Source organism: Ornithodoros turicata, unplaced genomic scaffold (assembly GCF_037126465.1).
Source record: "Ornithodoros turicata isolate Travis unplaced genomic scaffold, ASM3712646v1 Chromosome85, whole genome shotgun sequence".
NCBI classification, from domain to species: Eukaryota; Metazoa; Arthropoda; class Arachnida; order Ixodida; family Argasidae; genus Ornithodoros; species Ornithodoros turicata.
The window spans coordinates 406,819-427,822 of NW_026999393.1; the positions used below are offsets into that span (position 1 = coordinate 406,819).

Below are 21,004 nucleotides of genomic sequence, written 5' to 3' on the forward strand. Positions count from 1 at the left end.
CGCCACAATAAACGCACTATTCGACACATTTCGACCTCGTGTTTTTCCCTCTAGACCTGAAATGTAACAGTTTCGTTTGTGCACGTGGTTTTTGGAAAGAGTTTTAGGACAAATGTTTCCATGCAGGATTGTCACTTTTCAGCTGACGTAAAAAATAAGGTAGCTGATGGTGTCATATTTCGCTTCCTTCATTCCGTAATGACCGCGGTGGCGCCACAATAAACGCACTATTCGACGCATTTCGACCTCGTGTTTTTCCCTCTATATCGGAAATATGACAGTTTCGTTTTAGCACGCGGTTTTTGGAAAGCGCTTTAGGACAAATGGTTCCATGCAGGATTGTCACTTTTCAGCTGATGTAATAAGTAACGTAGTTGATGCTGTCACATTTTACTTTCTTCATTCCGTACGTACATGACTGTGGTGGCGCCACAACAAACGCACTATTCGACACATTTCGCCCTCTTGTTTTGCTCTCTAGATCGGAAATATAACAGTTTCGTTTTTGCACGTGGTTTTTGGAAAGATCTTTAAGATAAATGGATCCATGCAGGATTGTCACTTTTCAGCTGACGTAATAAATAACGTAGCTGATGCTGTCATATTTAACTTTGTTCGTCCCGTACATGGCTGTGGTGGCGCCACAACAAACGCACTATTCGACACATTTCGCCCTCGTGTTTTGCTCTCTAGATCGGAAATATAACAGTTTTGTTTTTGCACGTGGTTTTTCGAAAGAGCTTTAAGACAAATGGTTCCATGCAGGATTGTCACTTTTCAGCTCACGTAATAAATAACGTAGCTGATGCTGTCATATTTTACTTTCTTCATTCCGTACATGACTGTGGTGGCGCCACAACAAACGCACTATTCGACACATATTTCACCCTCGTGTTCTGCTCGCTAGATCGGAAATACAACAGTTTCGTTTTTGCACGTGGCTTTTGGAAAGAGCTTTAAGAGAAATGGATCCATGCAGGATTGTCACTTTTCAGCTGACGTAATAAATAACGTAGCTGATGCTGTCATATTTTACTTTCTTCATTCCGTACATGGCTGTGGTGGCGCCACAACAAACGCACTATTCGACACATTTCGCCCTCGTGTTTTGCTCTCTAGATCGGAAATATAAGTTTCGTTTTTGTATGTGGTTTTTGGAAAGAGCTTTAAGATAAATGTTTCCATGCAGGATTGTCACTTTTCAGCTGACGTAACCCAGGGAGCACATGGTGGGCTAGTAGACGTCTAAATGATGTCTAAAAAAAAGAGATAAGAAATGTCTATAGAATGTCTAGGCACTAGACCAAATGTCAAGTATCCGTCCACTAGACGTCAAATAACACGTCTAACGTTAGCCTAGCACCTAGCCATCTAGCCCTGGACATCCGATGTCTATGTACCTAGCCGAGATTTAGACATTCTTTTGACCTGGATGTCTGGAACAGGGTCAGACACTTAACCATGTATTATACATGAAGTCTACTGCTAGACCAATTTTATCCCTCCATTCAGGCGACAGGTCTAGGGTTATACATTTCCTGTACCTTACTTTAGCCACCCTTAGACGTACTTTAGACCGTGACTAGTCCTGCTACCGTCGTGGCATGCATTCATGCAGAAATGTGATATAATTGATTGCAACATGGATCTCAGCATGAACATTTATTCACAGTAAACCACGCACGAAGTCTATGGTACAAAACTCAGTCTAAAACTGGATTGACTTCGCTGCCAAGCAGGAGTCTTGTGTTTTGACTGAGGAGTGTTGAACTGGCAGCAGGGTGTTGATGGCCATCTCATTCCTTTCTGCCAATGAGTGATCGTTGGTGCTGCAGCACTGCCTCCAGTGACTCACTGTGGCTAGAAAATAGAACAAAACATGTCAGAAAGCATTATGTAGCATGCTAGTTCTGACTAGTTTGTTTAGTGGCTATGCACACTTTTTCACGGGATGCTTGTCTGGCAACATGAAAGCAAAAACTGTATCAACACATCAACACTCATCTGAGAGACACATAAAGAAAAGAAGCTGCACGTACAAAAATCACAGGACTGTTACAGCTGCACAACATGAATTGCAGCAACAGCTGAAAATCTGTGTGACTACCTGATGTGGACGCTAGAGCCCTGCACCATCCGCGGATAGAAGCGAATATCTGCAAGATACTTGCGGATTCGGATGAAAATTTATCACTTTCTGCGGTGTGCGGATCGGATTGCTCGCAGTCGGATGCGGGGCAGCGGATCGGATGCGGATATACCGCATGCTGTAATTTTACTACTAGCAATTTATTTGTATTGCGCGCCGACAGCGAGCGGATGCCTTCTTTTGCAACTCTGCAGAGTTGTTCTACCCTTTTCATGCAAGCAGTGACAACGGAGGATGGCCACTCCATCTGCTTATCACGTTGCGGTTTTATGGATCCAGGACATTCCAGGTTGTTGCTGCTAGAGATCTCACCAAAGTGTCACAACCCACAGTGTTCGGCACTGTTGATGCTGTCACACAGGTGATCGCGAGGCACCTCTTCTAAGACCTGGTTCATTTGCCGTTGGCCTCTGAATACAGTGATCTTATTAAGGATTTTTATGACACTAACGTTTCCTGGTGTGACCGGATGCATTGACCATACACATGTGAGAATTAAAAGCAGCGGTAGTGACGACGCTGAAGTGCATCGAACCGTAAAGGTGTTTTCTAAATCAATGTACAGGTGAGCTTTCCCTTTATTGTTGTATTGACTGCGTGCCGCATGAAAAAAAAATGTTTCATAGACACAGAAGCAAGTTTATGTTTGAGGTTCATATGTGGAGAAATTTCGAGCATTCAAATACAAGCATTTCATATCAGCACAGAGGAACTTGTGTCATTACTCAACTCAACTCACTGCACATAACGAAAGGAAAGTTAGGTAGCAAGCGCGCTGGTGGTGACGGTCCATGACTTGAAAACCTGAGACGAGGTAGGGACAAAAACAGACAAACACAAACAAGCCTTCTACCATTTTCCTCCATAAATGATGAGCTTCGCTCTAAGAGCTTATGTCTGTTACAAACGGACAAACGTGCCAGGTTTGCGGTCCTCCGTGTAAATTCTTTCGAAACTAAGAAACAGGAAGCTATAGATCGTTTGCAGCAGAGTTATCTGGGCGCCGCCATCTTAGCGCACGTTACTTTGCGCGCCACTGCTTGCCTTCTCTTTCGGCTGCTTGTTGGCACGGCGCACGTAGTACGGCTGTGCCATCCAGAGACGCTTTCCCCGATTTTAAACCTTTTGCAATGAATTCCGGATGGAAGCATGACACGAAGCTTTGGCCGAAGCTTCAACGGTCAGGTGAGTGCATTTGCTTGATTTAGAGGGATATTTCTGTCCTCATGCGTCCCACATGATCGGCCTACTATTTCTACATATTTCGGCGTGTTTTTTTTTCCTCTTCTTTTGTTGCGCATACGTTACGTTGTTGGTAGGCTCATGATGTAATATCGTAAGATCGTGATTTCTTGCTTTTTAATTCAAGAGTTGCCGTACAACTACCTGAGAAAGATATGCATGTAAGTTATGTTGTCGTTATGAAGTAGCATACTTTAATTGTTGATTTCAGATGTATACAACCACATGACCAAGGGGCTAGAGGGAGACGGAAACTGCGCTGAACTACAGATAATTTGCAAAGGGAACGAAGCTGTTTGACAGATGGCCATGTCGGTGAAGTAATGTGGCAGTGCAACGATGGTGTATGAATTTTAAAGGCCGACATCAGGTCTACACAAGAAGTGAGCCGATCGTGTAGTACAGAGCCCACCTTGGCGGCAACATGCACATGTAAAGCTCTGCTCATCAAGGTTGTAGAGTCGACAAACAAGGGGCTCACGAGTGCTTCGTGCACTGACAAGACATGTACATGGAACCGTTCAACTGCAAGGAACGTGACCCCAGCTACTATGGGGGAAGTTTATTCTCACAAGCAGCAGGCAACGCCTACAGCAGAGCTTGGGGCTCAGACAGAAATGCTGCGCCACTTTGAGGGCTGCATTACTTTCCCTCACTTACTTTCCCGGTTTGAAATCATTCCTCTGATGATTCGATGCCTACCATTAATTCGAAATATAAGAACATAATTCAAAAACAGCTTGTGCGACCTCCTTCACATATAATGTCATTGTATATTGTCGCGTTTATCTCACTAATATGCTTGGCGAAGTTGCTCGTTTATTGTCATTATGTTGCGGCAATTGTTATTGTGCTTTGACCTTGAATCGTGTCCTGCTCACTTCCCTCTTTAATGACCCCTGGGACTTGCGGTATATGAATAAGTAAATAAAATAAATACCGTTGTTGAATCAGCTTGTTTTTCTCTCTTTGTGGAAATCCGTGCATTGCAAAAGGCCTCAAACGCGGGCAGTCTTTGTATAGCGACGGCTCGTGAATTTAGCAAACAGCTTCGTCCCACATGATCAGATCTCTGTCAGTTTCTACACTCAATCACGGAACAAGTCTTCACTCTGCTTTTCCAGATTTTGCACAGAACTGTAGCACAGCGGCAAAAAAGGTCGGAAGCACTCACACAGGCAAAGGCACACAGGCACTCGCAGAAGGCAAGCAATGGCGTGGCTACTGTGGCGCCATCTACTAGCGCCCGAAGCAACTGGCTGCTGTAAACGGTCTATTGGTAAACTGTTGACCCCATTTTCCGGAAACGTTGGGGTTTTGAAGAAGCGAATATGCTCGGTTCTCAATGATAGCGACCTTCAGTCACTATGCAAATCGATACAAGCTGCGCCGTTTGATACTCTTTCTGTCAAATTTCTTATCAAGGATCACAAGCCTGAGATGCCTCTAAGAATCGTTGTCGATGAAGGTCGTACCTGGCAGAAAATTGTATCTACTTATATTCAACAATCCTTGTCCACTGTATTTGAACCTAGTTCTCTCGTCCTAAGAAATTCCGATGGTCTGGTTTGAGACCGTGTTTGTGTTTGTCTGTTTTTGTCCCCACCTCGTCTCGGGTTTTCAAGTCATGGATCACTGCACATGTCATTATAGAAATGCCCAAAAATAACTCCTCACTTCTCCAGGTATAACAAAGCTCATCTATGGACTCGCAACAGTGTTGAAAGGATGTTTGGTGTTTGGAAGCAGCGCTTACCCCGCCTTGACATGCGGCTGCAGCACAAGCCTCGCTGTGCCACATGCGTCATTACAACTTTACATAATCTGGGATGCCTGAGGAAGGAGCCAGACCCAGCAGCAACTCCCAGCTCGACAGCACTCCTCCAGAGGCGCAGCTGCTGGACTCAGAAGACTAAGCAGCCTGCGCACCTGCCTCCTGTGGATGTCGTACAGGACTCCATGACTGGCAGACAGGCACGAGAGATCCTCATCCAGAGATGTTCCTGCTAAGCAGTTTATTTTACCTAACATGGAACACACACATTTTGCACATACTCTCTAACGCAAATCATAATCTCTGGTATTTACGACAACCCCCCCCCCCCCCCACATTGCTCACACACATTCACACTTAAAGCGGCTGGCTTATCTCACCCTCATCCGCCTCAAGCTCGAATACGCTAGCACCATATGGAGCCCCTGCCATGCTTATCTCTCGAACAATGTTGAAGCTCTGCAGAATCACGCTGCTCAATTTATTTTTAAAGACTGTTCACCTCACACAAGTGTGACTTCACTCAAGAACCAGGCCGAGCCCACCGACCTGATCACACGCTGCGTGGTTCAACGGTTATTATTCCACAAGTTCTACCACTCCCCCGTGCTCCACAGCAGTTACGTTCACAGATCATCCTATCGCTCCCGACGCGATGACCACCAGCATAAGGCACCCCTAGCTCGCTCACGTTCCACATCATTTGAGGCAAAAGGACATCAGATTGGAATAACCTCCAACATCCTATTGCAGAACCTATGGACCACAGCCGGCTTGTGAATGCATTAATAGTTATATTCACTTCACCATTGTCCTCCCTGTATACATCTATAAACCATTTTCCTTTACTTTAGCACCTTGGCTGTTTCCACTACTAGACACATCTTGTGCCACATCATTGCTGTTACTGTATTGTTTGTTTGTTCTTCTCCTGGTTAATGTTGATGTTTGCAATGCAGTGTGTACTCACACCCTCAGGTAATGGCCTACAAGGGTGGAATAAGGATGGAATAAATAATAATAACAACAACAACCCCTTGAGGCATGGCGTGCACGTTTGTGCACGGGAAGCTTCGGTATAGTTTTCTAGCCCGGAAAAACTGTTTGGCACGTTTGAGTCATGCTATCTACAAGCGTAGACACCGAAGAGAACGTTGTGTGCGCCATCTGATATCTTCTTTGCAAACTGCCATCGGAACTTCGAATGTAAGATGGATGCCTCCACCTTCTATGGCACGCCGCATAAGTGTGCCTTTTCTGTTGTTCTTCAATGAATTTTCACGTGTCGCTTGAGAATTCTCTGCACAGTTTTAGATACATAAAGCCTCCGTTCACATTTCTAGTGCAGAATTATTAAAGTGTCATAGTTGTTTTACTGTTACTTCCACGCATATCTGTCGCGTGTCCATTCGTACACATTGTGATCGGCTCCATCTGTCCTGCGCTCGCATATCAAAGTGCCAGTTTCATCCAACTGCTTTGACTTGCTTTTACAGTGACTATTATTTTTATTTTTAGGCATACAAGCACATTGTGGATCATGTCCAAGAGACGTTCTGCATGATACAGCAGAAAGTATTCCCGAAAGCATTGCTGCAGGTGCCGTGACAGACGACAACCTTTCCGATGACGAGCAGGATGAAACAGACATCACAGTTGCTGTAGGTGCATTACGTTTTGCTGCTGAATCCGTTGCTAACTAAAGGAACATTTACAGGGTAACACTGATGACCAGTAGCCAAGCGCACCAACTGATGACCAAGAAGTTGAGGACGTGGAACCACCTTGTTCACAGCCGGAAAAAACCAAAGCGTCTGTGACGTGGACACGGAAGGAGTTCCAACCTGTGGGCACTTACTGCCACTACCCCCTCCAACTACCTCTGTGCCAGAGGAGCCATTGAGCTACTTCACACAGTATTTCACCGACCAAACTTTCAGTGAGTTCGCAACGTACATAAACATGTACAGTCTCCAGAAAAATGGTGAGGAGCTCTCATGCACACCTGAAGAAATCAAGGTGTTTTTTGGAATATTGCAGTACATGATGTACATGATTGATGGTACATGGGTGTCCTGAAATTTCCCTGGGTACGAATGTATTGGAAAGTGGCAACAAGAATTGCAGCAATTGTGGATGCAATGTCGATCAACAGGTTTTTCAAGATACGGAACACATTGCACATAACGGGCTCAAATGCATTATGGGACCCTTCAAGCAAGGACAATTTTGGAAGGTTCGCCTCCTGCTTGCGGCTGTACGTCAACGATGCCTAGGCATGGGTGTGTTTCATGAAAGCAGCGTGGATGAAGAAATGCTGGTGTTTACAGGACGTATAGTGGCAAAGCAGGCGATCAAGTCAAAGCCCAATCCCGTCGGGGCCAAAGTTTTTGTGAGGGGCAGCTCGGACGAAATAGCCCATGGCTTTGAAATGTATCAGGGCAAAGGGACTGGTGTGGACCCAAGCTATGCTCATCTTGGCCTTGGTGGCTCTGCTGTCATGCGTTTAGTACAGCCCCTTCCAAAACACTGACTCCAAAGTGTTTTTTGACAACTACTTCACCATCAGTACCTCTCTTGAGAGAGCTCAAGCATGTGGGCATCCTAGCAATGGGAACCATACGAAGTAATCGGCTGCAAGGATGCAAACTGAAGCCTGAAAAAGAAATGAAGAAAGAGCGATGTGGGACCCTAGACAGCAGGGTGTCGAAAGAGGGCGACATTGTGATTGTGCGCTGGAGGGATAATGGCATCGTCAACATAGCATCCAGCCTTGTAGGAGTCCATCCTGTCTGTGAAGTGCGGAGGAGGAGCGAAGCAAAAAAGGAGCATGTCAGCATACAGGCCATTCAGGACTACAACAAGTAGATGGGGGGTGTCGACAAACTAGACTTTGTCATGTCACTGTATCCCTTGCGCACAAAGACGAAGAAGTGGCCGGTGAGGATGATATCCCATTTTGCATCCTTAGCAATGGCAAATTCATGGTTGGAATACCTGAGGGATGCCAGTGCCGAGGGTCTCCCCAAGAAGGAAGTAAGAGACATGATGAACTTCCAGGTTGATGCTGCTCTTGGCCTGATACTCTCGAACAAGCCTGTAGAAAAGAAGAGAGGTCGTCCAAGTGGACTGCCGCTGACTGCAGGCACATACAGTTATTCTGCACGGGGAACCCGCCGTCCTGACTCACACAAATTCGTTCGCACAATTCCTGGCAAGTCACTAACTTTCGGCGACATTTACAAGAAATCATGCACAGAAATCACCATAAATGTTTGATCAGCTTCGGGAATCTATGCCTCCTGTCTTGACGCCACACATACGGAATAATAATTTTGCTGAAAACGAAGCATAAAGGCCGACCCGCATGGAGCGTGTTTCTGTGTGCTACGTGAAAAGTCTCTGTGCTCTGAGTGAATATGATGAGGAACCTTACCTAATTTCTCAAATAGACAGCCTATTTTTATATCATACAGTTTATGTATATCTAATACACTACATCTCTGAAAATTATCTTCGGTAAAATCTTAATAGCCAATGTTAGCAACTATGCCCATCATTTCTTTTTGTTTTTCACATGATTACTAGCTTACTCAAATTTTATGTACTGGCTTTGCTTATTATTACTGCTTACTCACATAGTAGGCTTTCTTATGATTTGCAGATGGATACCATGCGGAAATGTGGTGACAATAAATCGGTTATTGAACATGCTGCTTTATATACCCTGTGTCATCTTGGCCTGGCTATCGCTTCTGTCGAATCCGACATTGCACTCATCAAGCTGGTTCTTCGGCACAAATTTGTACCCCCCGGTATTCTCCTGGGCTCGCAGCTGTTACTTCCGTGGCATCTCAAGTTAAAGCTCCTGTGCTGCTACAAGTCTACTCTGGTTGGACAGGTTCGTATCCTCAGGACCCTGTCATCCAAGATTTGGACATTACTCTACGGCAACAGGTATGCCTCAGAGACATACTTCTTAAAGTGGTCGCAGCTTCAAAGCACAGAGTTTGCTAAGCAGTGGTGCTCGAAGAAAAAAACTTTTGTGGTTGCGGCTCCTCCCACGTGCAAAGCTGGCAGTGCTTCTTCTGAACTGGTCAACCCTTATGATGGGAGCATTTCTCAGAATTCACTTGAGGTTCTGTCCCAGCCCCCGAAATGCTCCCTGCCTGTGAAACCTACGAAGTTTGATGTTGCAGCGCTCATAAGTCATGTTTCCGCCAAAATTACTGATAGCACTGACAAATTGGTGTTTACTGAACGCTGTCTCTCCCGCATTCCCGCTTCCGCTTATACTAACGGCCCATCACCTCATTTGAAGCAGATCAGGAATGTTAAGGATGAACTTTTTTCCATTGACGCCATGTTGCTTCAATGTGATAAGTCTGGTAAATTTGCTGTTTTGCCAAGTGCAATATACTTGAACAAGGTCAATTCTGCTATTGGTGACCTTTTCACTCCGTCTCGTGGCTCGTTACAAAAGTACAAGTCTTCTATTGTAAGCATTTTCACCAAGGCGAACCACCAAATGTGCAAACTTGTTGTAAACTGCAAGTGCTCTGAGCTATCGGTCAAGTTCCTTTTAAAAGACCACAAACCGCAGATGCCTCTTCGTGTCATTGTGAGTGAAATTGGTACCTGGCAGAAACTCGTTGCAAAATTTCTCCAACGCGGACTAAAAGTTGTACAGCTTCCTGGTTCTCTCTCGCTACGGAATTCTGAGGAACTGATCGAGAGCTTAGAGCCCTTCCACGGTGCTCTGGTAACTATGTTTTCCCTTGATATAAAAGATTTGTATTACTCGCTGAACGTAAAGGTTCTACTCAGGACAGTCAAACATTTGATTTAAGATGAGTTGGTTGTTTTTCAGTCTGAAGTTGGTCTTTCCTGTGATGATTTTCTCAGTATTCTAGAGTGTTATTTGAAATCTATAGGGCCTGACTTTTTAGGGTTAAACCCGTATCCGCCCGATATTTACCCCCCGAACGAAATCTGTAAAATTCGGGTTTAACCCGAATCTCCCCGAAAACATCCGGGTTGCGTGGCACACTCATAAGCGTGCATTAAAATAAAGTTTGATAACATTGCTAAACATTAGTTCCATGTTAAGACAAATTTTTATTAAACAAAAAAAAAATCACCCGAATACACCCGAATTCCTGACGACAGAATATGCCGTAATGGGATTTAACCCGAATACACCCGAATTTTCAAATGAAAAATATCACCCGATATTTACCCCCCGAATTTGGCCAAAAAGAAAACCCGAAAAAGTCAGGCCCTAGAAATCTACTGTTATCTCTGTTGACAATTGTTTGTTTGTTCAGAAAAATGGTGTATGCATTGAATCCGCAGTTGCTCCTGTCTTATCAGAAATTTATCTAAATACGTTGGACATTGAGCTGAGCAAGCTTACGAGTTATGGGAGCTTATGGGAGCCAAAAGTGTGTTTTGATTCGTCGGTTTGTTCATGATATCATTGTTATCTCTGATGCTGGTTCTATATGTGTGGATTCTACCTTACAGTTTGTTAGTACAGTAGCACCAGACTTAAAGTTTTGTGTAGAGCAACCCTCTCATGGGACGCTGAGGTTCCTGGACCTCACATTTCATTGTAACCCGGGTTTTTGTTGGTCATATGGAAAAGAAAACTGCAAGCCGGTCCTGCTCTACTCAAGCGCACATTCTGAACTTGTTAAGTTCGGTGTTTGTACATCCCTCTTGAATGCTGCAACAAAGAAAAGCTGTTTTCATTTTGTTTGGAGTAGTTTGCGGAAGCAATGTGAAAGACTCACGCAGGCCGGGTATGACAACCAATTGATTGCGAAGAGGGCCATGAAATTGTTTGAAAGTTCACAGTGTAGACCATGGAATGATGTAAACTCTCGTAACGTAGTTGTAATTCCCTATTTTCATGCAGTTGCTCACAACATTCTTGCTGTCGCTAAATACTATAATATCAAAGTTGTTTTTTCCAATGCCTTTAAATTAAGTCGTCTGACCTCCTTAAGCTCTAAATCTGAATCTTGTGGCGTGAGGCACAGGAAGCCTTCTGTTCCTTGCAAGCAGAACGTTGTGTATTCTATTCCCCTTGAGTGCGGCTTTGTGTACGTTGGCCAGACGCGCCGGTGCCTGAATGACCGGATTAGGGAACATGCAGCAAATGTTGAAAGAATGGCCGAGCCTTCAGAACTGGTAGATCATTTACAGGATTGTAAGGGTTGCCAGCCTTGCTTCAAGGACCACTACAGTGCTTGCGTGGGAACCCTACGCACACCGAAGGTTGTTTCGGGAATCCTTGGAGATTGCCACCAGGAGAAACGTAGTTAGCAATGAGTCTTTTATCCCTCTCGCACCCCTTCAGAGATTTTTAGCTTTTAAGTTGGGATGAACCAATAAATTTATTGCTGTGTCTGAGAACCTACGTGTGTCGTCTTCTGTGTCCGTGTCTCTCGGTCTTCTTCATGGACAATAGGATGTTCCAGAAGTTTTACAGGATGCCCTCGAGCACGTTTGATGAACTACATCGCCTTGTTCAAAGTGCTCTATCCAAAGAGCATCCTGTGAGGGACCCCATCTCCTCGCAAGAAAGGCTTGCTATGACGATCCGGTAAACTCAACACTTCCTTCAGTATATTCTGACATATACTTGGCATGTGTTGTATTGAGATAAAGATAATGAAACCACAATACTGGTATAGCAAGAAACACATGGATCAACTGTCCAGGTTCCTTTCATCTGGGATGCAGATTAAGGAAGTCGCACTTGCCTACCTAGTGGGGCTGGTGACAGCAAGTGAGCACATCCACGTAACATGCAAAGTGTCGTGGAGTACACTACAACCACTCGTGATGAAGGCAACGTCAACTTCGAATAGCAGTCAAACTTTGTTATTGGTCTAAGTTTTAATCCAAACTCTTCATGGTGCAGCCACCCACCAAATCCGAGTGGGAGAAGATTGCCCTTGGGTATGCACAGAGCTGGAGTTTCCCAAACTGTTTGGGTGCAGTGGACGGAAAGCATGTCCAAATCGTTGCTCCCAAAATATCTGGCAGCATGTTTTACAACTACAAGTTAAGACAATGTGGAGGTTATTAATGTACATGCAGGTTGCACTGCGGTACTAAATGAGATTCCTTCACGTAACATATTCAATCGTGTTGATGGCGGTTGTTGACAGCAAGTGCCGCTTCAGGATGATTTATGTGGGAGCACCAGGAAGAGCTGAAGACAGTGCAGTGTTTAAGGAGTCGGCCATTGGAAGAAGGCTCCTGTCTGGCACATTGCAAATGCCCGGAATTGAAAGGCTGCCAAACTCTGATGATGTTTTGCCTCATGTACTGATAGATGAGGCTTTTCAGCTCCGACAAGACTTCTTGCATCCCTATCCTGGCAAGATGCTGCCACCTGACAAGACAATCTTCACCTACAGACTGTCCCATGCAAGGTAAAACACCCAGAATTTTCCATTTAAAATGTTCACTGACGTGTTATTATTTATTATGCTATAGGCGATGTTCTGAAAATGCCTTCGGCATCCTGGCCAACCGTTGGCGAATTTTTCTGAGAGTCATCAACCTGTCTCCAGAAAATGTGGAGAATGTTGTCCTTGCCTCCTGTGTCCTCCACAACTACCTCTTGAATCAGAGGTTGCTAACTGAAGAAGAGGACACCCCTGATGAATTTGGCAACTGCAGGAGAGGTTCCTGGAGAGATATAGAACAGGAAGATCGGACAGCACTGTTCGACGTCCAGCGAACATCAGCACGCACCTACAGCACTGACACAGCAGGTGCCCGCAACATGTACAAGGAATACTTTACAAGTGCAGCTGGCGAAGTGTCATGGTAATGAAAGAAATGCCACCTGGAACCACCACCACACAGCATTGTGTGAAGAAGCCTGAAGAAGTCACACCGCAGACGCGCTGAAATACGGTGGCAGAGCCGGTTTTCATGAGACGAATCACGAGGCCACCGTAATACGCTCAATGCGGGTCGGCCTTAAATGCATCTATTCGGACACCATATGGGTAAACAAGCATACGAGCCAGAGCCAGCGTACCAAGAGTCACTAAATAAGCTACACTTCAGAGTATCAACACTGAGTTCCAAGAGGGAGCATGCGCCATCCTGTTTCCGTGCCACGCTACCCATGCACACTTTAGTGCACGATGCCATGCATCGTGCACGGGTGAAATGTTCCTTTCGTTAACAAGCAGCAGTTGACGGCCTTGAGCTCACCTTGACATCTTCGGGACGCTTTGGTGGACAATACATGAATACAGAAACCTATTGAAGTGATACTACGAAATATAATTTCATTGTACAGTCAAGCCTCCGAATAACGAACGTCTATTTAACGAAATCCTCTATTTAACGTACATATTTTGTGACATTTACGTGTCCCCATAGACCTCAATGCATTTCTAAAGTCTATTTAACGAAATGCCTTCATTTGGTTGTCTCCATTTAACGAAAGCCGCGGGCAACGGAAAGCTTCCACACTGGTCGCTTCCCCCGTCGCGCAGGAGAAGGGAGGAGTTTTGACGCTGACCTCACGTGAGTTCTCATTGGTTATTGGTGTTTCCACGTGATGTAGGCGTGGCATTCTATTGTGGTGTGCGATAGCGAAAGGAAAAAGACACGTGGTTACCCATTTCACGACATTTCGTCGTCTGTGCTGTGTCGTGGTGGTTGCGTCGTTACGTGTTGTCATGAGTGCAAGTAAGAAACGCAAAGCTTTGACACTGGATGACAAAGTCGCGATGATTGATGCGGTGTCCAAAGGGGAAAAGAAAAAGGATGTTGCAATTTGTTTCAACGTCCCTCCAAGCACGCTGTCCACGATACTCAAGTCCAAGGAAGACGTCCTGAAAGCTGTGCGTTCCAGGTCATGCAGCGGCCAGTGCAAGAAGTTGAAGGCAGCGACCTACGGGGACGTTGACAAGGCTGTCTTCAAGTGGTTCACGGAGATACGTGCGAAGAACATTCCAGTCAGCGGTGCCGTCCTTCAACAAAACGCAAGAGACTTCGCATGCTTGCTTGGATGCGATGATTTCAAAGCAAGCACCGGGTGGTTGCAGAAATTCAAAATGCGGCATACGATCGTTGGCAAGACCGCAAGTGGAGAGTGCCACGCCGCGGATACTGAACAGGCATCGGCATGGCGTAAAGATCGCTTGCCAGAAATTATGGCGACTTACAAGCCATCCGACATCTACAATGCCGACGAAACAGGCCTGTTTTTTCAAATGTTACGGAAGAATGACTCTGGCGCTTAAAGGGACGGTCTCGTACAGCCGGGGCGATTCCGAAACTTAGCCAAAACTAGCTTCACGAGTACTGTACACATACAGCAGTCAAAGTTTCATTCGGAATAACAAGTCGTTTTCGAGGAATTTGTCAAAACGTGCCATAATAGCAGACGACGAAAGCCGCGCTTCTCTCATGCATACGTCACGTATGACGTCGGCTTGCGGGTACGTCGTCGTTATCATGGTAATTGTAACTTGCAGAAGCACCTTGGGTTGAGTCATCCCCTTTGCTCTCAAAATGGGGACACTCAGGCATATACCTCCACGAGCGGAGAATGTAGTCCGAGCATTGACTGTGGGGTCTCTGATAATGTGGCGCATAATCGGATACGTGGAAGCTAGGTCACATGTTTTTTTTCCGCGAGTATTTAATGCGATTTTTAAATAAACACGCACTCCTTCTCCATATATGTCGTCAGCGACATTTCATTTCGAAGCATGATCAATGTACAACGGGGAGTGTAATGGAAGCGCGCGTAATATATTTTTGGTCGGAGCTGTAATGCGACCGCGCGCGCCGATGGCCGGCGACTTCAGATTTGTGATTGTGGATGGGGTTGTCCTGCGACTTTTAACTTGTCTCTGAGGAGTAACATAGTTGTTCTAAACCACCATGGTTGCCACTTCTTAGAATGTGCGTTTTTCACCTGAGAACTGAAAGAAAATGTACGAGAGTTGCCGCGGTGCCCAGTAACTTCTGAAAGTCATCTGCTCTCGCCGATGCACTAGTGCGCACAAAAGCAAACGATTTCTGTATCCTATCACGGACTTACCCGCAGGGCGACGTGGCTGCTCTTATTGTTGCCAACACAGATCGCGGCATGCTCTGCAATCTTCATCAATTTAATTCGGTTATTTAATAACTGTGGCGTGTTGTGTCGGGTAAATTAGCAGTATTCCATTTTCAACAAAGGGCAATCGAATGGTACACTTTATGAAAGGGGCAGGGGATACGAGACCGTCCCTTTAAGGGTGACCGCTGCCATGGTGGAAAACAAAGCAAGCTGCATCTCACGGTTTTGCTCTGCACTAACATGGATGGCAGCGACAAGCGCGTCCCGCTTGTTATCGGGAAAAGTTCAAGACCACGATCGTTCAAAAATGCTGCAAGAATCCCCGTAAAGTACGTGGAGAACACTAAAGCGTGGATGACGAGCAGCATTTTCGTAGAATGGCTGAATGAGCTCAACAACGACACGAAGAACCAGAGAAGAAATGTGTGCCTGCTTGTGGACAATTGTTCGGTGCATCACATTTCAGGGTCTGGAACTAAGCAATGTGCAAGTGCACTTCTTTCCCGCACACTGCACATCGTTGATTCAGCCTTTGGACCAAGGCGTAATAAACAGTGCAAAGTTTGCGTACCGGCGTCGCCTGATCGACAGGTTCTTCCTAAACCTGAGGTTAAACTTGCCCACAAAAGTGGAAGCCTCCCATGCGGTGGAGATGCTGTCAGCTGCGTGGCAATCAACGGGAGTGGTGATCATCGCGAACTGCTTTCGAAAGGCCGGGCTTGGCCTCTGCGAGCAGGAAACGGCAGCAGAAACTGAAACTGTGCAACCTGGGCTCGTTCAGGCATGGGAATCTCTGATGGACTGGGAGGGTGCAGTGCCGGCGGGCATGGAACTATCCGACTACATCAACGGTGACAGTTGTGTCTTAGCTACAGAGGAGCTCGACGACGACGACGTCGTGGACTCAGTGCGTGACCCGGGGGACAACGGGGACACTGTCGAAAGCGATGGACCGGACAAAGAGCCAACGCCTACAGCTGCTGATGTCCTTCTGCGTGAAATCGACGCTGGAAGGATAAGCAAGAGCGACATAGCGAAGAAGTATGGCATACCAAAAAGCATGTTGTCGACGTACATCCGTAACCGCAAAGCCATCGAAGACACCTACGAAGGTAAGGGTTTCACCCCCGAAAGGAAAAGACTTCGACTTGCAAAACATCCCGAAATGGAGAATGCTTTGATCACATAGATTAAGGAGATGAGGAGCCAGGACATTCCCCTGAGCGGGCCTATCATAATGGCAAAGGCAGCGGACTTTGCACTTCCCTTGAACATCGAGGACTTCGCAGCGTCTGATGGGTGGTTCCACAGATTTCGAGAGAGGCATGACCTTGTCTTCCAGGCTGTATGCGGCGAACGTGGCGACGTTAGTGCGGAAACGTGTACGTTGTGGAAAAATGAACAGCTGCAGGAGTTCTTGAGGAAATATTCGCCGGATGATATTTTTAACGCCGACGAAACCGCTTTATTTTTCAAACTTTTGCCAGACGGGACGATTGCGTTTAAAGGGGACAGCTGCACGGGTGGAAAGCGCAGTAAGGCTGGCTGCAAACATGACTGGGACGGAAAAGCTTCCCCTTTTCGTGATCAAGTCGTCAAAGCCGTGGTGCTTTAAGAACATTCGAACGCTGCCAACGGAGTATGCTGCCAACAAAAAAGCGCGGATGACCGCCAATCTGTTTAAGCAGTGGCTAAAAACGTGGGACAGGAAGCTTGAATTGAGAAACAGAAGGGTTCTCCTCAGCGTCGACAATTGTACGCCGCACAAGATGGACGTCGAGCTGAGAGCTATCGAACTGGCTTTCCTTCCGGCAAATACGACAGCAGCGTTGCAGCCGATGTATCAGGGCGTGATCAAGGATATGAAGACGTTTTATAGACGTCATATGCTTGAGCGTTTGATCCTGTGCGGTCCAAGCAACGCCGTGACTCTGCTTTCGGCGTTGCACATGCTGGCACGTGCGTGGGACCAAGTCGTGCCATTGACCATCGCGAACTGTTCCCGCCACTGTGTCTTCATCACCCCAAGCTGTTCCACTGCTCGGGACACATGTCTGCAGGAATTAACCGATGACGTGTTTGATGAGGAGAATATTCCAGCAGACATGCATGAGGCACTGCAAGGCGTGTGCTTCACCGATTACGTTGACGCGGATAGCGCTGCGGCGGTCTGCAGTGTCCGCAGCGATGAAGATATCGTAGCGGAAGTGTCGGCGCGACAAGAACCGGACGAAGAAAACGAGACGATGAAGAGGTGGAAGAAACTACGGCGCGGCCATCCCCATCACAAGTTTTGGAACCACTTAATGTTGCCCGCCAATTCTTCAGCCATGAAGAAGGCCAAGAGGACGCTCTTCACCATCTTCGTGTTTTGGAGTGCAAGCTGATGGTGTTCAGTTTTCGAGTGCAGAAGCAGCAAACAATCACTGACTTTTTTCATCAATAAAAGTTGTAAGCTTTACTTATCTCACCAGTGCTGTTTTCCACTATTTTTCTTTGCTTTTCATTAGTTCGAACTTCGTTTAATTCAAACGTTTTTTGCATCCCCATGGGATTCAAATTAACGAGCTTTTACTGCACGTGTTATTTGCTAATGTGACTCCTTAATTTGCCATTTGTTTGTCCTTCAGTGTGGAGGACTGTTTTATGGCGACTTACGCATTCTACTACACGTATCGGTGGATCAGCCGTGCTTTTTTTAAAAATAATTTTTTGCGTGGTCGGTTTAACAAAGTCCCCTAGTTAACGAATTAAAATGCCAACATTTGCAATTTCGTCATGTAGAAGTTCGACTACAACCAAAGTACATGGTCAGCGTCGACAAGCCTGAACACACAATAGGTAATTACAAAATAAAGTCTGGAGTAGCCAAGTGGACAATACACTCTATATTTCATTTGCGGGCACTAACTAATTCGAGGATCCAGTTCAGGGCTGACCACGAACTGATGAAAAAGATAACATGTGATTCGTGGTGTTTTAGTTTTTGTGTTGCACGAAAGATCATGTGTCCTATGCCTGCAGAATGATCATGTGGAACATTATTAACTTAATCATTTTTACTTCAAAATTTCCTGCATCTATAAAAGCTGGCTACGATTGCAACAAATGCATGAGTGAACGAACACGAAGAAGTAACACTTTCAATACATGTTGGTTTACTGAAGTTGCCTTTTGAGGTATATCTCAGCAAACTAGGGCAATGCTGTCAGTTTTGGGGCACTCAGCCTCTGTATGGGTGTCAGTCCTTGCGTTGTAGCACGTGTAAGTCCGTCGAACACAAACGTCGGGGGGCGCCCGAACTTCGCAGAGACCAGAAAACACACGACCACTTCGTAGCTTTGAAAAGAGACGACTATTTTATTTACAAAAAGAAGGGAGAGACAGAGGCACTAGAAACAGTGACCAGACGCGCCTCTCGGAAGACGTTGCTTTGGGTATCAGGTTACACTGACCCATTCGGGGACGTTCCAGTGAGGGGTGCAGGTGCAGCGCCCCATAAATAACATGAACTGGTTGACAAGCCCCCGTGGCTCACATGAACAGTCAAAAAAACACAGTTCGACTGGCATCGTCAACAACATTCTCCATTACGTTGTTACACGTTGTGATATTCGCCACACACGTGAAATAGCTAAATAGATGGAGCATAATGGCACCACCTGTGACTCCCCGATACTGAATGTCCTGTTCAGAAGAGAGTGCCACTTGCAGAAAGGAGGCACAAGTGACACCATTTAGATAGTAGGATGTCTTTGTGTCTTCGACTATGCTGACATTTCCCAAATTTGCACACGCATACCTGCCAACCTGACGAACTTCAAGATCGGAGGACTGCCCCCAGCATGATGGAAGGAGGTCCGGGGCATTAATTTTGGATGCCACTGTATTGAGATTCATCTACGTCATACATAGCCACTATCGGGTGGAGCTGCGACCCCCTCTCGTTGCTTCCGTCAACCGAAATTGCAAAGACGCGTCATCTCCGGCTCTCCAACATTGCATTTTGTGCTGCCGCAGCAATTTCACCGATGATGGCAGTGGGCTTCGTCCGTCCACACCAATGGCGCTTCCATTCGTGACATTTTGGGAACATCTTCCAGAAGAGCATGGTTGCTTATGCTCCACACTGGTTGGGCTCAAACAGAATACCCGTGAAAAGGCACTTGGCACGTATGAGGAACATGTGCAGATATTTCTTCTGTTTGGAGAACGCCATCGGAGAAGACAAACTATTGTTGTACGAGGCTGGACTGACGAGAGGATGATAGATAGCACGTCATCTCGAGAAACACGGACACAATGATACACACTATCTGCCGTGACCTCCAGCCATGTGTGGCTATGCCGCGAAACACATGTTACAGGCTATGTAATTCTTCAGGAATGCGTTGACCCATTTTTTAAATGAAAACGAGCGAAGAAAAGCTCAAGGCCCCAGTTTTCTGGGAGATTGTAGGGTGAGTCCATAAAATCGGGAGACTGAACGAAAATTCAGGAGTTTCCCGCATAATCGAGAAGTTGGCAGGTATACACGCATACTTCAGTCTTGTTGGGTAGGGTCCCGTGGCTATCATGGGGGAAACATCCGATGTCCTCATCACTTTTCCATCATTTACTGTTGCTGTTGCCAATTTTGTAAATGCACTAAGCTGTGATGTTGCCTAACCATACCATAGTGTTCGTACCACGTTTTCTTTTTCCACATATCTGTATCACTGCAAAATGGTGTGACACCTTTCAGTAAGCAGTGTGTTAGTTATGCAGATAGGTAGCAGCAAGCATTGACAGTAGTTCAACCAAATGGTTCCCCACGCAAACGATATGTCCCTGTGATGCCACACATCATTCAGGTTACGAGCTGCTTTGTTACAACTGTCTTGGACACCGAGTTACACATTGTATACATACAAAACATGGAGGCAGACATGGAAATTTCCCTACCTTTCAACAGTAACTGCTGTGGTTAAGCCTACCTGATACCCGTGGGTCTTCATCCTGCCACTGTACCTTGAACAACCATAGAGCATGTTCCTTCGCTGAAATAAATTTAAAGCTATCAATGAACCCTCCTACAGTGAACACCCTAGAGTCATCAAGCAGAACAATGCATAACACCAGGGTGTCGAACCGAAACGTTTTTCGTTCCGGTTTTCGTTCCGGTTACATCATAAACGATCCGGTACCGGTTCTGCTCCGGAGCAAAAACATAACGGTTCATACCGGTTTTTAACCTGTTCCGCTTCTGCTGGGAATATTCATCCCCACAAAAAATCAAAGTTACAAAATGTAAACCCGTTTATTCCGCATTCATGGTATTTAATATTAATAGACAGCTGTGAAATTGGTAGCTCCTGGTTCCTGTAGGTTACTGTCTGCTCAAATGGGCTTTCTCCTATCTTGAAGCGCATGCTACAAACGGACTTGTTTGTCGTGATGTCATACGTAAAGTACTTTCTTGCTGGGTTGGAGCGATCGCGTCCCATCCGAATGTCTGTTCCTACTGCCTAGCCAGCAAGCACCACCGCACGAGTACGACACAAATCGAGGAACACCTTCACTCACAAACGCGCTCGACGGCTCCGTTTTATTTTCTTCGTGTCCTGTCCACAAAAGAGTTGCCACTTCGCACGGGCTTGCCCTCGCGTATACGTAAATCTATTCAACTTCGCTCCTCTCAAACAAGGGACGCGTTGCGCGACATTACCGATAAAGAAGCCGTTATGCA

The 21,004-nt window shown here is 46.0% G+C and overlaps 1 protein-coding gene across 21 annotated transcripts in view; it reads right to left on the minus strand.

Moving 5' to 3' along the window:
• The window catches only part of LOC135374588 (uncharacterized), a 50,773-nt gene that overhangs the window by 25,024 nt on the left and 4,745 nt on the right, over positions 1-21,004 (minus strand). For 10 of the 21 annotated variants that reach the window (XR_010416990.1, XR_010416988.1, XR_010416984.1 and 7 more), the window contains 2 exons: positions 5,148-20,315; positions 1,650-1,860 (listed from right to left, as the gene is read on the minus strand). Coding sequence is in view for 1 of the 21 variants with exons in the window: in XM_064607530.1 (XP_064463600.1) it covers positions 8,163-8,262; positions 20,253-20,315 (163 nt within the window). In the remaining 20 variants the exon portion in view is untranslated. Of the gene's footprint in view, positions 1-1,649; positions 1,861-5,147; positions 20,316-21,004 lie in introns of those variants that run through there. The other 11 variants (XR_010416979.1, XR_010416978.1, XR_010416977.1 and 8 more) reach the window with 11 other exon arrangements.